Source organism: Piliocolobus tephrosceles, chromosome 3 (assembly GCF_002776525.5).
Source record: "Piliocolobus tephrosceles isolate RC106 chromosome 3, ASM277652v3, whole genome shotgun sequence".
Lineage (NCBI taxonomy): Eukaryota > Metazoa > Chordata > Mammalia > Primates > Cercopithecidae > Piliocolobus > Piliocolobus tephrosceles.
The window spans coordinates 21540081-21557260 of NC_045436.1; the positions used below are offsets into that span (position 1 = coordinate 21540081).

At 36.2% G+C, this 17180-nt stretch overlaps 1 protein-coding gene across 1 annotated transcript in view; it reads right to left on the reverse strand.

Annotated features, from left to right (window-relative positions):
• The window catches only part of ANXA10 (annexin A10), a 101404-nt gene that overhangs the window by 47648 nt on the left and 36576 nt on the right, over window positions 1–17180 (reverse strand). Inside the window, exons 2-3 of the mRNA XM_023228706.1 lie at window positions 13710–13791; window positions 1706–1800 (exon numbers count right to left, since the gene is read on the reverse strand). Of these exons, the coding sequence (XP_023084474.1) occupies window positions 1706–1800; window positions 13710–13791 (177 nt within the window). The remainder of the gene's footprint in view (window positions 1–1705; window positions 1801–13709; window positions 13792–17180) is intronic.

Below are 17180 nucleotides of genomic sequence, written 5' to 3' on the forward strand. Positions count from 1 at the left end.
AATGTGTGAAGAGAAGTAATTTATAGAACTTGCTAAGTGATTGCAAATGACAAGGGTATTTCAGAGGAAAGAGGCAAACATGACTTCCAGTTTTCCAGGCAGTGCAATTTAGTGTATCAGCCAAGGTTTTCCAGGAGGTATGAATTATTCAGCAAAACTGAGGGTTTAACAAACTCTGAGATTTTATATGTACAGTGAAAAGTTCTTCACTAGAGTATAAATTCTTTAGTAGATTTTAAATTCCTTGAGTGTAAGTACTTCATTTTAAAATTGTTTTAATCTGCTTTAGCATAGTTTTGTAGAGCTTGATAAAGTAATGTTTTCAGGCTAAATTTAACCTGATATGTAAAAAGCAAAAAGGTATGTAAACTTTGGGTTAAAAGAAAAGTTACTTAAAAATGACATTTCTTTTCTGGGCACAGTGGCTCACACCTGTAATCCCAACACTTTGAGAGGCCGAGATGGGCAGATCACCTGAGGTCAGGAGTTCGAGACCAGCCTGGCTAAATGGTGAAATCCCGTTTCTACTAAAAATACAAAACATTAGCTGAGGCAGGAGCATCGCTTGAACCCAGGAGGTGGAGGTTGCAGTGAGTCGAGATCATGCCATTGCACTCCAGCTTGGGCAACAGGAGTGAAACTCCATCTCAAAAAAAAAAAAAAAAAAGACATTTCTTACAGCACTATGCATATTAAAACAATGTTAGATTACCAATAATACAACTTTTATAGTTTTTATATTCTCTTTCAAAAGAAAGCTAGTACTGGTGTCAGTGGAACATAGGCTGAGGTAATAGTTTATGTGGAAAAGAAGGTATAACTGGCCTTCTACTTTGGCTTAATTCAACTGAGGTCTCTACTGGTAGTAGCTTTTGGATTATTAAGTCAATCTAAAGCTGAGGGATATCTTTTATTTCATCTATCATAGTTGTGCGAAGACTGGGGTTTAGAGGTGGAGTAAATTTACATGGATTAACTCTACAGAGAAATTTTTAGGCGAGTGTTTCATCGATAAAGCTCAGCTGAAGAAGTAATTGTTGTTTCAGGCTCTTTTGGCCTGAAGAGCTTTTGTTCTGAATTTGTGCTTTAAATGCATAACACAAGCAAGGAATCTTTAATGGTACTTGCTTTGAAATTAGAGTGTGATTACTTTAAAACACTATGGATAGTTTTATTGCCTTAAACTATTGTTAAACTGCCATTCTTTGTTCATGGTCTCCATAGCTGCATGCTGGTGAAAGGAAAAGCTAGTAGAGAATTCACTTTGGTTGAGAGTTAGGTGAGGACTTGCAGGGAGCTGTAGGCAAGGCTGTTATATTTTGACCTGGTGATTATTAGTTTTTTATATGCCTTCCCTAAAGCTCTACACAGGGGCGTTCCCAGCACAACACTTTAAGCCTAATTGGACCCACTGGCAATGTAAGGTTCTCAAAACTTTTCATTTGGGGACACTGAATGATTTTGGGGAAAAAACTTGTGGTCACTGATCAGTGTGATTGTGAACATATCTCACATGTATATTTGTTTCATAATATAGATTTTATTCCTCGAAACGTGCTAGAGGAATATGAACTGTTTCTGACATATAATGATGTCTGAGATATCAGCAATCTGTGAGATTGAAAAAAAAAATACCTATTATCCGCGAGTGTGGTTAGTTCTCAGGCGATTGCCCTAGAAATAGGTCAAGATAAAGTGACCTTACCCGGCCGTACATGCTCTGGTATGCCTCTGCAATCATCAGCCTTTGTGCATTGCAGCGCTGAGTCAGAATGTTGATCAGCATGTCTTTGTCACAGTCTGGAAAAGAATAATATTTGAAGATTAGTAAAGTTGCTACTTTGTAGTTGGGAAGAATCCATTATCTAACGATCATAACCAGTGTGCAAGCATTATCCCTGATGATATTTTACAGCAGGGAACAATTTTAACTAAAATTGGAAATCATGTAATGATGCTTGATGAAGCCTGGATCCTTCCTACCTCCTAATTTAGTGCTATTACTACAAACTAGGCATTGAAGGAACATTCCTCAAAATAATAAAAGCCATATATGACAAACTCACAACCAACATCATACTGAACAGGGAAAACCTTCCGCCTGAGAACAGAAACAAGACAAGGATATTTCCTTATCCACTCCTATTCAACATAGTACTAGGAGTCCTAGCTAGAGCAATCAGGCAAGAGAAAAAAATAAAAAGCACCCAAATTGGAAAAGAGGGAGCCAAACTATCTCGGTTTGCTGATGAACTGAGATATATAGAAAACCATCTTATAGAAAACTATAAAGACTCCTCCAAAAGATTCCTAGATTTGATAAATGACTTCAGTAAAGTTTCAGGATACAAAATCAACATATGAAAATCAGCAGCATTTCTATACACTAACAACGATCAAGCTGAGAACCAAATCAAGGCCAGGCACGGTGGCTCAAGCCTGTAATCCCAGCACTTTGGGAGGCCGAGACGGGCGGATCACGAGGTCAGGAGATCGAGACCATCCTGGCTAACACGGTGAAACCCCGTCTCTACTAAAAAATACAAAAAACTAGCCGGGCGAGGTGGCGGGCGCCTGTAGTCCCAGCTACTCGGGAGGCTGAGGCAGGAGAATGGCGGGAACCCGGGAGGCGGAGCTTGCAGTGAGGTGAGATCCGGCCACCACACTCCAGCCTGGGCGAGAGAGCCAGCCTCCGCAAAAAAAAAAAAAAAAAAAAAAAAAAAAAAAGAACCAAATGAAGAACTCAGTTCCATTTATAATAGCTACCAAAAATAAATAAAATATCTAGGAATACCTTTAACCAAGGAAGTGAAAGATCTCTATAAGGGTAACTACAAAACACTGTTGAAAGAAATCATAGATAGCACAAACAAATGGAAAATTATTTCCTGCTCATGAATTGGAAGAATAAATATCACTAAAATTATTATACTATCCAAAGCAATTTACAGGTGCAATGCAATCACTATCAGCTTATCAGTGCCATTTTTCATAGAATTATGACAAACAATCCTAAAGTTCATGTGGAGTCAAAAAAGAGCCTGAGGCCGGACGTGGTGGCTCAAGCCTGTAATCCCAGCATTTTGGGAGGCCAAGACGGGCAGATCACGAGGTCAGGAGATCGAGACCATCCTGGCTAATACGGTGAAACCCCATCTCTACTAAAAATACAAAAAATTAGCCAGGCATGATAAAGGGCACCTGTAGTCCCAGCTACTCAGGAGGCTGAGGCAGGAGAACGGCGTGAACCCGGGAAGCAGAGCTTGCAGTGAGCTGAGATCACGCCACTGCACTCCAGCCTGGGCAACAGAGCAAGACTCCGTCTCAAAAAAAAAAAAAAAAAGAAAAAAAAGAAAGAAGAAAGAGCCTTAATAGCCAACACAATCTTACACATTTACACAAAGAGAACAAAGCCAAAGTCATCACATTATCTGATTTCACACTATACTACAAAGCTACGGTAATCAAAACAAGCATGGTACTGCTATAAGAACAAGAGAAAACAAACAACTCCATTAAAAAGTGGGCAAAGGATATGAACAGACTTTTTTTTTCCTGAAAGAAGACATACAAGAAGCCAGCAAACATATGAAAAGTGCTCAACATCATGAATCAGCAGATAAATGCAAGTTAAAACTACAATGAGATACCATCTTACGTCAGTCAGAATGACTATTATTAAAAAGTTAATGTCCAGGCACAATGGCTCATGCCTGTAATCCCAGTACTTTGGGAGGCTGAGGAGGGTGGATCATGAGGTCAGGAGATTGAGACCATCCTGGCTAACATGGTGAAACCCCGTCTCTACTAAAAATACAAAAAATTAGCCAGGCATGGTGGCAGACGCCTTTAGTCCCAGCTATTCAGGAGGCTGAGGCAAGAGAATTGCTTGAACCTGGGGAGGTGGAGGTTGCAGTGAGCCGAGATTACGCCCCTGCACTCCATCCTGGGCGACAGAGCGAGACTCTGTCTCAAAACACAAATAAATAAATAAAATAAAATAAGGCAAAACAATAGATGTTGGAGAGGATGTGCAAAAAAAGGCATGCTGAAAGACTGTTGGTGGAAATGTAAATTAGTATGATCTTTATGGGAAAGAGTATGGAGATTTCTCAAAGAACTAAAAATAGAACTATCATTTGACTCAGAAATTTCACTACTGTGTGTACACACTCAAAGGGAAAGTAATCATCATATACAAAGATACTTGCATTTATATGTTTATTGCATTAGCATTTATAATAGCCAAGATATGTAATCAACCTAAGTGTCTATCAACAGATGATTGGATAAAGAAAATGTGGCATATACATACCATGGAATACTACTCAGCTATAAAAAAGAATGAAATCTTGTCTTTTGCAGCAACATAGATGGAATCAGAGGCCATTATCCTAAGTGAAATAACTCAGAAACTGTCAATTACCATATGTTCTCACTGATGGGTGGGAGCTAAACAAAGGCTACACATGGACATATTGAGTAGGATAATAGATATTAGAGACTCCAAACAGTGAGAGGGTGGAAGAGGGGCAAGGGTTAAAAAATTACCAATTGGATATGTTGTTCAGTATTCAGGTGATGGGTACACTAAAAGCACAGACTCCACCAGTGTATAATATATGCATGCAACAAATCTGCACTCGTACACTGTACATCTATAAAAACATTTTGAAAGGAAAATAAAACTCCAGTCAAAAGCACAAGGGAGTGAAGAAAATATAGTGTCCCTTCAATCAGCTCTTATTCCACAAAAAATGGCTTCCTTGACCTTTAAGCTAATTAGTGTTTAAATGGGAGCAACATCTGATATTTGGATTTATGTCCCCACCTGGCTACCCTGCACAACTTTGGGACACTGCTCTCTGCATCCCAGCTGCTCCAGCTCCAGCCTTGGTTAAAAGGACCCGAGATACATCCCAGGCTGCTGCTCCAGAGGGTGCAAGCTGGAAACTGCCAAGGCTTCCATGTGGTGTTAAGTCTGTGAAGGCACGGACAGCAAGAGTTGAGGTTTTGGAGCCTTTGCCTAGATTTCAAAGGATGTATGGAAACACATGGATGTCCAAGCAGAAGTCTGTTGCAGAAGCAGAGCCTTCATGGGGAACCTCTATTAAGGTAGTGTTGAGGGAAAATGTGGGGTTGGAGCCCCCACTCTGGGGCACTGCCTAGTGGAGCTGTGAGGAGAGGGCTGCCATCCTTCAGACCCTAGAATGGTAGATGCACTGACATCTTGCACCATGCACCTAGAAAAGCACAGGGACTCAACACCAGCCCTTGAGAGAAGCCGTGGGAGCTGAGCTCTGCAGAGCCATGGGGGCGGAGCTTCCCAAGGCCTTGGTCCACCTTTTGCATCAGTGTGGCTTGGAGACACATGGAGTCAAAGGATATTATTTTGGAACTTTAAGATTCAATGACTGCCCTGCTAAGTTTCAGGCTTGCACAGGGCCTTTAGTCCCTCTGTTTTGGCTGATTTTTCCCCTTTGGAAAGAGAGTATTTAGCCAATACCCGTACCCCAATTGTACACTGGAAGTAACTAACTTGTTTTTGATTTTACAGGCTCATAGGCAGAAAGGACTTGCCTTGTCTCAGATGAGACTTTGGACTGTGGACTTTTGAGTTAATGCTGAAATGAGTTAAGGCTTAGGAGACTGTTGAAAATGGGTAATTATATTTTGCAATGTGAGAAGAACATGAGGTTTGTTGGGGGGACAGGAGCAGAATGATATGGTTTGGATTCATGTCTCTTTACAAATCTCACGCAGGATTGTAATCCCCAGGGTTAGAGGAGGGGTCTGGTGGGGGTTGAATGGATCATGGGGGCAGATTTCCCTCTTGCTGGTCTTGTGATAGTGAGTGAGTTCTCATGAGATCTGCTTGTTTAAAAGTTTGTGTCACACCTCCCCTTTCCTCTCTTCCTCCTTGTAGGAAGGCCACGTAGGATATGCCTGCTTCCCCTTTGCCTTCTGCCATGATTGTAAGTTTCCTGAGGTCTCCCCAGCCATGCTTCCTGTACGGTCTGCAAAGCCATGAACCAATTAAATGTCTTTTCTTTATAATTTACGCAGTCTCAGGTAGTTCTCTATAGTAGTCTGAGAATTGACTAATATTGCATCTTTCTGGTTGAATAGAGAGATATGGCTTATAATGAACATATATTAAGGAGAGAGGAGTAATAGAGAAGGAAATCATGAAAGTACAAGGCATCTGTGTGCCTCTGAGGGATACAGTGAACCTGTCATGCTTTTCATGGAATATCGGCCACCCTGTCTATCTCCTCCCTAATATAGACTATTTCTGGTCTGTGTATCCTTCACTTCCTCATGTACCAACACACCAAGCTAATAGACCGGTTTAGTGCACAACTAGTTTGGATAAATTTAGGTGTAATTGTAGTCATAGTAGAGTCAGCAATATGACATTTACCTTTCCCTCAGCTTGACTAAAATTTAGACAGGTTTCTTCCAACTACAGGCTCCTAACCTCCCTTTTATTAGAGCATTTATTTTAGAAAACATGCAATTTTAAATTCTTTCTCTGCGTCTTAGAGATGTAAATCTCCTCCCAGGCTCTTGCAGTTTGACAACCCAAAATTGTCTTTCTCAGGAATATGGGAGCCATCCTTTTGAAATGTAATCACTGGGAAGATAGAAACTATATTTCCTATTTCCCAGTGTCTGTGTGAGGACAGGAACCTGACTTTGTTAAGTGCCAATTAGCAATCACAGATAGTCTAATCACATTGACCAATGCCCTCCCTGCCCAACATCCTTCAGTTCTTTCCTACTATCTCACCATACTGCTTAAAAACTCTCTTGCCTTTGTTTCACAGGATTTGAGTTCACTCTCTCTCCCTTCTTGCAATGGTTTTGATCCCTACTGCAGAAACTTCCTTGCTGTTTAATTCCATCTGGTATAATTTTTCTTTGACAAGGGGAGATATATAATGGAGATGGGGAGAAAAATGAATTGAAAAGCTAGAATGTTAACCAAATCATCTTTTTTGAAATTAAGTCCATCCTGGATGGGCTTAAGATCACAGGAAGGCTATGAATAAGATGCTGAAATATCCAGTGAATGAGAACAAGTGTTAAGAATTCACAAAGATGACTGTACCACTGAAAAGCAGGGGGAGCCTCAGGGTATTTTATGCACAGACAAATGGTCTGAAAGCTGTAACAGGGAGGGAGGAAGGCCTAGAACTGGCTTCAAAGATAGAAATTAATGGTTACTGAGAGAAAAGGCAGACTCCACTGAAAAGGCATAGAGAAAGGTGATGTCTGCCTCAAGCCCAGTTAAGACCCTGAACTAAAAGGCAAAAAAAAAAAAAAAATAGCTGTAGAGGAATCTGTTAATGGCATGATGGACATTCTAAAGTGGACATATATTTAATAATAAATAGAAGATTTTAAAATTACTTTCTATGTCTTATTATTATCACATTTATGAAATTATCATAGTCTTGTTTTTTGTTCTTGTTCTGTTGAGATTATCCACAATCTAGCCCTCTGAATTTCTCTCTTTTTAAGTTTTCATGGCAATTCTTGTTTATTTATTCTTCTGGAGATATTTTATATGAATCTCAATAATTGTATTATAATTTTTAAATTAAAATAACTGTAAATTTAGGAATACATTTTGTAAGTGTTGTCTTTCTGTCACTTACATGATATTTCTGCCAACCTATTATTTAAGGTTATTTCTTTTCTAAATGACTTAGTAAAGATTTGCGGAGCTTTTTGCTAATGACAAGAAGCTTTATCTTGCTAAAGTTATTTATATTTGCACTTCTATTGATATTCCCAGTTATGTTATTTTTGTTTTATTTCCTAACACATAATTGCTTAATTGAAGAAGTGATATTGATTTTTTGTGTTTACTTTGTATCCTGAAAAGTTATTGAACTCTCTTATAATATTAAGTAACTTTTTATTAATCTTGAATTTCTAGATACATAATTTCTTCTTCATATAATCAAAACTTTGATTTCTTCTTTGTAATCATTGTATGTTTTTCTCTTTCTTCTCCTACTGCTTTAGGTCAGGGATTTCTAAATAATTCATCTTTTTCTGATTTGTAATGGAAAATTTGGGCATAATGAACCATCACAATTTTATCAAATTTTATTTTGTACAATTGACTCTTGTTGTATGTGGTATTTATATTCTACAAATTTGTCATGAACACTGAATTAGTAAATACTGAACTACTGTTCCTAGGGAAAATGCAGGGTTAGCTTTCTGCAACCCTATGGTTACAATACTTTTGTCAACTGAAATGTCGTTTGCATTATGTTTGTTTGCAAATGTCCTTATGAAACAAGCGTCTTGTTAGCATTGAAAACTACCCTTCCACATATCCTTCTCCCGTATAAACATTTAAGAAATATTTTTAAGCTCTTCTATAGCCTCCTGATCTATAGACTTTTTCTAACCTGCCACCCGACACTACTTTCAAAAGAAAGCTGACCACTTTGATTATTTTTAAAAATTATTAATTTTGTTATCAGTTAGCATCTCACGAACCCACAAATTCAGCTATTTTTTCGTCTTTTCCATACTTCATAATGTAGAATAGATGTTACTTCAGCATTTTCCAAACAGCACCGTGCATATATCAATACATTTTCTATTCTTTTTTATGGATGTACTGTTTTATTAATTCATTAACATTAAACTCATGGCCAACAGTACTATAACTAATTCTCAAATTTCGTTTATGTAACACACATTTTTTTCTTGAATACTTCTTTTTGTGCATAGGAACACACTAGGCAGTACTTCAACACTATGCTTAGGGCCATTTTAAACAGCACAATCACCAAGCAAAGCATACAAATGCAAAATTGTGTCACTACATAGACTGCATAAAGGATTTATTTACAGCATGAAAGCTGAAAGAAGACGGCAGAGGTCACCCTGTTTGATTTCAACTGGGAATATGCATTCTAGTGACTAAAATTTTTCACCTCTCTGCACTTGTCTGCAAATGACCATGAAATATCTGTGAATATTGATTTGGGGATTATAAAACAATTTTAGTGAGTAGATACGTTTGTAAATATAGCATTTGTGAATAATTAGAATTGACTGTATGGTCAAATAGGTAAAAGTGGTCTCCTAGGCAAGAAAATAATTATTACTAAAATTTAAAATTATTCCTTAATTTTAAATTTTTGTGGTTACATAATAGGTATATATATTTATGGAGTACACAAGATGTTTTGATACAGGCATGCAATATGAAATAAGCACATCATGAAAAATGGGTTGTCCATCCCCTTAAGCATTTATCCATTGAGTTGCAAACAATCCAATTACACAGTTTTAGATATTTTAAAATACATAGTTATTATTGACTATAGTCACCCTGTTGTGCTATCAAATAGTATGTTTTGTTCATTCTTTCCAACTATGTTTTGTACCCATGAACCATCCCCAAGTCCCCAACAGCCCTCCACTACCCTTCACAGCCTCTGGTAATCATCCTTCTACCTTTTTATGTCCATGTGTTCAACTGTTTTGAATTTTAGATCTCATAAATAAGTGAGAACATGTAATGTTTATCTTTCTGTGCCTGGCTTATTTCACTTAACATATGATCTCCACTTTCATCCATGTTGTTGCAAATGACAGGATCTCATTCTTTTTTGTGGTTGAATTGTACTCTGTTGAGTATTTGTACTACATTTTCTTTATCCATTTATCTGTTGATGCACAGGTTGCTTCCAAGTCTGAGCTATTGTAAATAGTGCTGGAACAAACACAGGAATGCAGATATGTCTTTGACATACTGATTTCCTTTCTTTTAGGTACATACCCAGCAGTGGATTTTCTGGATCACATGGTATAACTCACTTTTTAATTCTTTTTGAGGAACTTTAAACTGTTCCACATAGTGGTGGTACTAATGTACATTCCCAGCAACAACGTACAAGGGTACTCTTTTCTCCACATTTGTGCCAATATTTGTTGCTGCCTGTCTTTAGGATAAAACTCATTTTAACTGAGGTGAGGGAAACTATTTCTTGATAGCACTAAGTGATCTACAAGAAATCAACACTAAAGACACAGAGAGATTAAGAATAAAGAATGAATAATTATATAACATGCTAATGCAATCAAAATAAAGTTGGAGTAGCTATATTAATTTTAGACAAAGAATACTTCAAAGCAAAGAAAATTATCAGGAATAAAAGGGTTATTACAAAATGATAAAAGGGTCAGTTTTCCAAGAAGATATAACAAACTTTAATATGTATGTGGCAAACAACAGAGTGCCAAAAGAGATGAGGAAAAAAAATAATAGAATTGCAAAGAGAAATAGAAGAATCCACTGTTATACCTGAGCAATTTAACACCTCTAGAGTTATTTGTCAATTACTAATTAACATCTATAGAACACTTATTGCCACAAAAGCAGAATACGCATTCTTCTCTAGTTACATGGAGTATTAACCAAAATAGACCACATTCTGGACCACAAAATACATCTTAACAATTTAAAATAATAAAAAACGTACAAAATATGCTCTGAGGCCACAATGAAATTAAACTAGAAATCAGTAACAGAAAGACGGCTGGAAAAATCCCCAAATACACATAGATTAAACAGTACACTTCTAAATACACATGGGCCAAAGAAGAAGTAACAAGAGAATTTTTAAAAATTTCAAACAAATTGAAAGTAAAAATATGACTCAAAATTTATGAGATGCAGCAAAAACAATGCTTAGAGAAAAATGTATAACATAGCATTTAGAGAAACAAAAAGAAATCTGAAATCAAGAATCTAAGCTTGCATCTTAGGAAACTGGGAAAAGAAGAGCAAATTAAACCTAATGTAAACAGAAGAAAAGAAAGATTACAGCAATAATCAATGAATTTGAAATTGGAAAATTGAGAGAAAACATCAATGGCACCAAAAGCTGGTTTTTTGGGGGAAAATATCGTTTAGCTAGGATAAGGAAAGAGAGAGAAAGCAAGAGAGGAGAGAGAGAGAGAGAGAGAGAGACAGAGAGAGAGGAAAAAAAACCTTACTAATATCTGAAGTGAAACAGGAGCTGTTACTACTAATCTCAATGGACATTAAAATCATAATAAAATATTATTAACAACTCTAAAGCCACAAATTTGATAGTCTAGATGAAATGGATCAATTTCTTCAAAGACACAAGCTATCCAAACTCACAGACAATCTGAATGGGCCCGTATCTATCAAAAACTTAAGTCAGTAATTTATAACCCACAAAATAGAAAGCACTAGGTCCATATGGCTTCACCTATGAATTCTACCCAACTTTTAAGAAAGAAATATCAATTTTCTACAATCTCTTTCAGAAATCAGACGCATAGAGAATGCTTCATAACTCATTCTACTAGGCCAGCATTATCCTAATAACAAAATCAGAGAAAGGCACAAGAAGAAAAGAAAACTACTGACCAACATTTCTCATGAGCATAGATAGATGCAAAAATCCTCAAAAAGTTTGACAATCAAATATAAGAATGCATACAAAGCATTATAATTCATGATTAAGTAGATTTATTCCAGATATGCAAGGCAGGTTCACCTTTTAAAAATCAGTTAATGTCATCCATTGCATCAACAGGAAAAAGGAGAAAAATCATGTGATTATATCAACGGATGAAGAAAACTCACTTGACAAAATCCAATATCTATTCAAGATAAGAAGTGTTAGAAAACTAAGAATGGAGGGGAACTTCCTTAACTTCATAATGAACATTTTCAAAACTCCTATAGCTAACATTGTACTTAATGATCAGAAAGATCAGGAACAAGCTGAGAATGTCTGCTCTGAATAGCACTGAGAGTTTCAAAAAAGATTAATTTTGACTTGTGTTCTCCTTCGTCAAGATTTAGGAATGCAGGTTAAAAATGATTCGGTTGTCCAGGATCTCACAGGGCTGACGTAGCAATTACACATGTTAATAAATACAAAATAAATAATAGTCATAAGAATTCATGAGCTGGAAAGTATCTTCAAATGATGAGAAACTGGAAAGTAGACTGCACTATTAGGGAATGTTAACTAAGAAGTGCTTCCTTTTGTAGATGAGTAAATTTTTATACAACTTAAAGCAATTTATATCAAAGCTACTCATTTTAATTTGTTTCAGAATATGTTTTGCTTTCAGATTTTTCTAAATAAAACACAGTAACTTAGAAAAACATTAGTAATTGTCTTTTTCAATAACACTTCGCCAGTCATGGGGATGGAGAGACCTTTAAAGCAATTTGAGCTGTGTTCATGCTCTGGCATGCTACAGTGGACACCGTGCAATAAAAGCCAAAACCTCTTAATGTACTTCAGCCTAACACACTGACAAGCAACAAATTATGATGGTCAAAATGAATCGTTATTCTGACCCTAAAATTGCAATGACAGGAACATTGAAACTGGAGCAAAAAAAAAAAAAAAACCAACTTTTTGGTGAACAGATTGTGTGATCCATAGTTTTAAAGCAAAAATTGCACTCCTCAATAAAAAGGTAATTCATAACTTTGTGTTAACTTGTCTTTTTATTTTTCTAGTGATGATTGATATTTTAAAAGGCATGAAAGCATTGCAAACTCCTAAAGTCAGCTTTGGCAAGCATATTTTAAGTCCTCTATTGTTTTCCTGTGGGATGCTGCTAGTGAATAAAACACACAGATGTGCATTCGTGCATACACACACACAGTCAAGCTCCTGTAAAAGCGACCTTGTCTTTAAAGTTAAGAGCTTGCTTTCTTAGGAAAGGTTTTGCATGTCTTATGCAAAGATTTCTTTTATGTTGTCTATGTTTATCTTTGTGCTCATCAGGAGTCTTCTTAAAACAGGTTTTATTCTAGGAAACTATATGAAAGTTTAATACCTCCATATGATATCTTAAAATTTATATATATATATATCTATATCTATATATATATATATAGATATAGATATATATAAAATATATGTATTTGTAAAAGAATCCCAAAATTTTCCTCCCTTCTTCTCTATATTCTTTTTTCTAAACTCTAGTCTCATTCATTACTAATCATCTCTATGTCAAACTCCAAGCTCTGGGAGTTCACAGTCCAGTCAGCAGGTGAGACAAACACAAGCACAGTGCAAATGAGATTAGGGGAGTGAGAGGTCGGAAGCAAGGCGCCTGGGGGCGCTGGCATAGCTGGTTGAGCTTGCAGTGCCCAGAGAAGGATTCAAAGAGGAAGGCTTAGCTGAACAGACTCTTGAAGAAAGAGAATTTTTGAAGACAAGAGAAGACAATAGCATTCCAGGTGAAGTGATTGGGCCGATTTACAGAGATTTGAAAAGCAGAGTCATTTAGGGGAATAGCAAAAAGTCTGAAATAGCAAATAGAAAATGAAGCAAGCTAGAAAACAAAAGCAAAGGTTAAAAAGAATGCTCTATCCTAGATTAAGGTGTTTAGCTGAGATTTCATTTAGTAGTTAGTGATGAGGCACTTAGGGATTTAAGGCAAACATTTTAAGATTAGAGTAGCAATTTCTAAAGGCAAATTTGTTCATCATTACTGCCTTTTTTTTATATTATTTTTCTTCTCATTCTACTTCTTTGCTCAGTTTTTGTCTAATCTGTATCTGTGTTTTTCAAGACATTAGCTATTTTATACCCACAGTAGAGTATTAAAACAAGGTGAAGCAAAAAATAATTACAATAAAAGATGGTAGAAATAATCAGACTTACAGAATCCTTGGAGTGCTCCTCCTAGCATTTGGGCATCCATTATGGGATTGAAATTGGGAGCTGGGAAGATGGTTCCTTGCACCTGGTGGGAAAATCAATGAGAAAGTGATTGTAATGATTCATGTTAATGTTTCAACATTGTGGCTGGGCGCAGTGACTCACGTCTGTAATCCCTGCACTTTGAGAGGCAGAGGCAGGCGATCACCTGAGGTCAGGAGTTCAAGATCAACCTGGCCAACATGATGAAACCCCATCTCTACTACAAATACAACAAATTAACTGGGAGTGGTGGCGCCTGTAATCCCAGCTACTCAGGAGGTAAAAAAAAAAAAAAAAAAAAAAAAATTCAACATTGTTTTCCAGACAAATGAAAATGAAAGCATATTCTGTTGTTTACATTACTACAAGACATACACACAAGGTGTGTTAAACAAATGCCTTGTTTGTGTGTCAATTGCTGAGAGAAAATTTGGTTGAGTTCATTTTATCCGTTGGTCTCTACTACTATCCGTTGGCATCTATTATTCAAATAAGAGACCATGATACCAAAACCAATTGTAAAACAATGTAAGAATCAAATTAATAATATATATCTTCTTGACTAACAGTAAGTTTTTTTTAAGGAATGGAGCTTATTTTATAGAAACTGAAAAAGTACTGTATTGGTGGGATTCATTTCATTCATATGAATTAGAAATGGTACTTGCTACCACAGCTTTTTTCTATATAAGGGACCTTAAAATTATATTAGAAAAAAATAAAAATAATTGAATTTGGATTATGAGCTTCATAGAAATCCAGGTGATGATATAGATAAGGCAGAAATTATCTAGCCAAAGCTCATGACTGCAGAGGTAAACATAAAAACTTGTAAACATAAAAACTTGACAGACATTCTATTTACGTTCTCTCTCTTGACAATCATAAAATGGTAGAACATTTTAAGCAGGCTTGTGATCCACATGGTGCATTATTTTAGACTGAACCTGCCAAGACTAGCCACCATATAATCACACTCAGCACAATACAGCTGTCAATCAAAATTTATTAAGAAGGGCAGCTCTCCCTGTTTGTTGTCAGTATGCCCAGACACACTGGGGAATTTATGCCTTCCCACAGCAAATGAGTCTTCTAGGCCCTGAGATGAACTCAGACATTCCTATTAATTAAGTTAATTAACTAATGAGAACAGAACTAGACCATACTTTCGAGCTAAATGAATATACATATACTGATACCAAAATATTTGTAAAAGGAATTTGAAGGACTAAGAACTCAAAACTAAGAATTGAATTCAGTTTGGATTCTACCTCACTGATATTAATAAATATGAAGTTGTCTATTTGAAGTAGACCAAAAAATATGATTATTGTGATATGTCTATATTTTCATTCTTAGAAGTACAAATTAGTGGAATTCTTGTTCTGTGAATTATGCAGATTCTTTCAATCATTATACTTATCGTGTTTAATGTTTTGCATGAGGAAAACAAAACAGAAATAAATATATCAGACAGACTCATAAGAATTACCCTGGAGAAGAAGATGTGGGGGAAAGAGCTGGTCCTAGATGAGAGGGTGTAAATTTCCCCCAACCACATGTATGAATGAATAAGTGATCTGGGAAGTTGTACTGCAGCCTTTCCACAGCTGATTGTATATGAGTTGTAAAAGATAGTTGGAGGTGGCAGCCACAAGGTTACTAAGTAAAAGAGTGATACAATTTGATTTGAGTTCCAGTGGTAACACTTTATAACAATGCAAAGAATGAAACAAAAAGAAGCAATACAAGTTGCAAGAGTGGCTAATTTTGAATCCCAGTTGAGCTATCATGTAAACCTGAACTGAGGCAAATAGCATGTTTTCAATAAACACAGATTTCTTGGTTAACTAAATGTAATTTAACCTACTAATTTTTTTTGAGACACATTTTTAACTTAACCTAATAATGGCAGTTTACCATGAAAAGTTACCTTGAACAGTCAGAGACTGTTTTAGGAGTTTTCCAGAATTTACACCTTTCGAACAATGCCTTTTTTTATATGCATGATTTTTTTTTTTATTCTGGCCTTAGAGTAAATTGGAAATTTTGAAAAAAATGTACATTTTTTCAATGTGACAGTGAGAAATAATGTATATCCATATGTATCAAGATTTTTTCATTTCTTTGAAAATGGCCAGATTTAGAAATAGTATAAATAACTTGTCTAAGGCAAAATAACTTGTAATACCTGTCATCTCTATTTAAGTTTTACCACAAGGTAATCAAAATACAATATTTGCTTCTAGTTACATATGAATTCGGGTCTTGAAAAAGGAATAAAGAATGTGCTCCTTTTAGAAGACAGAATAAACAGCCACATAAACTTACTATACAGAAGAGTATGAGTAATTTGTATGTTTAAAATTTGGTTCTAGAAACTATCTTTCCACCTCCGTGAATATATTAAATGACAGAAAAATTTCAAATTTATTAATTCCTGAGACTTAGTACAGACTGGGGAAAAAAAAAAACACATTTGTTTTGCACGTGAAGTTGATAAAAATATTTTTACTATCTCATATCAATAGGTACATCAACATATGGATCGTACTTCACTTATAGCCAATTAGGTGGCCAGGATTCATAAAACCACATTCCTCCAGATCCAACATCCCTAGGCTTCCCACATTTGAATACTTTTTCTCATGTGGCTTACAATCTGAGTGCCTCAAGACTTTTTGAGTTTGACATGTCAGCTAGGCAAGGTGACAGTTTGACTAACAAGACACATGCTAGAATAATTCAGTGTGTTTGAAGTATCTTAGTTTTAGTGCAGTTGATACTAGATCTCTAGTTAATTAAAGACTTTAAGAGTCCTAAGAGGAAATTGTACAGGAATCTTAGGATTTCCTTTCATGAGGCATTTACCCTGAACATGGCATTGACTTAGCTTTGGAGCATTGCTCCTTGGGATTTTATTTTGGAGAGAACTAAATGCTCTAAACTTTCCTAAAGGTCTTCAGCCATTTATCACCCTCTGCCTCATGTCTCCCAGGAGTTCTTCCAAAGTGGTTTCAATGGCTTTAAACACAGCCAACACTAAAGGTGGATTACTGAACACATTGTTTCTCTTCCTTACCCTTCCATAGCCAATGAGCCCTTCAGTCTCATTCCCTCATTCCTAGCCCTACAATACTTTTCATGTAATTGCCTTCTTTTAATTTCTGTTATTACTACTTAATACAGACCTTTGCCGATTTTTCTTTCAGTTGTATCTGATAAGCTGCCAAGTAGATCCTATTTGTCTACCAAAATGATCCTTCTAAAAGATCAAATATTATTTGCCCTTCCAGGCTTAAAGTCTTTAATGCCCAAAACAATGCTTCTCAATATTTGTTTTGTACTCTGGCCTACATGATACATGGTTTTCAGAAGAAAGAAACATCCTTGGGAGCATCTAGGCTTATGAACGTGTCCCAGTATGCTATA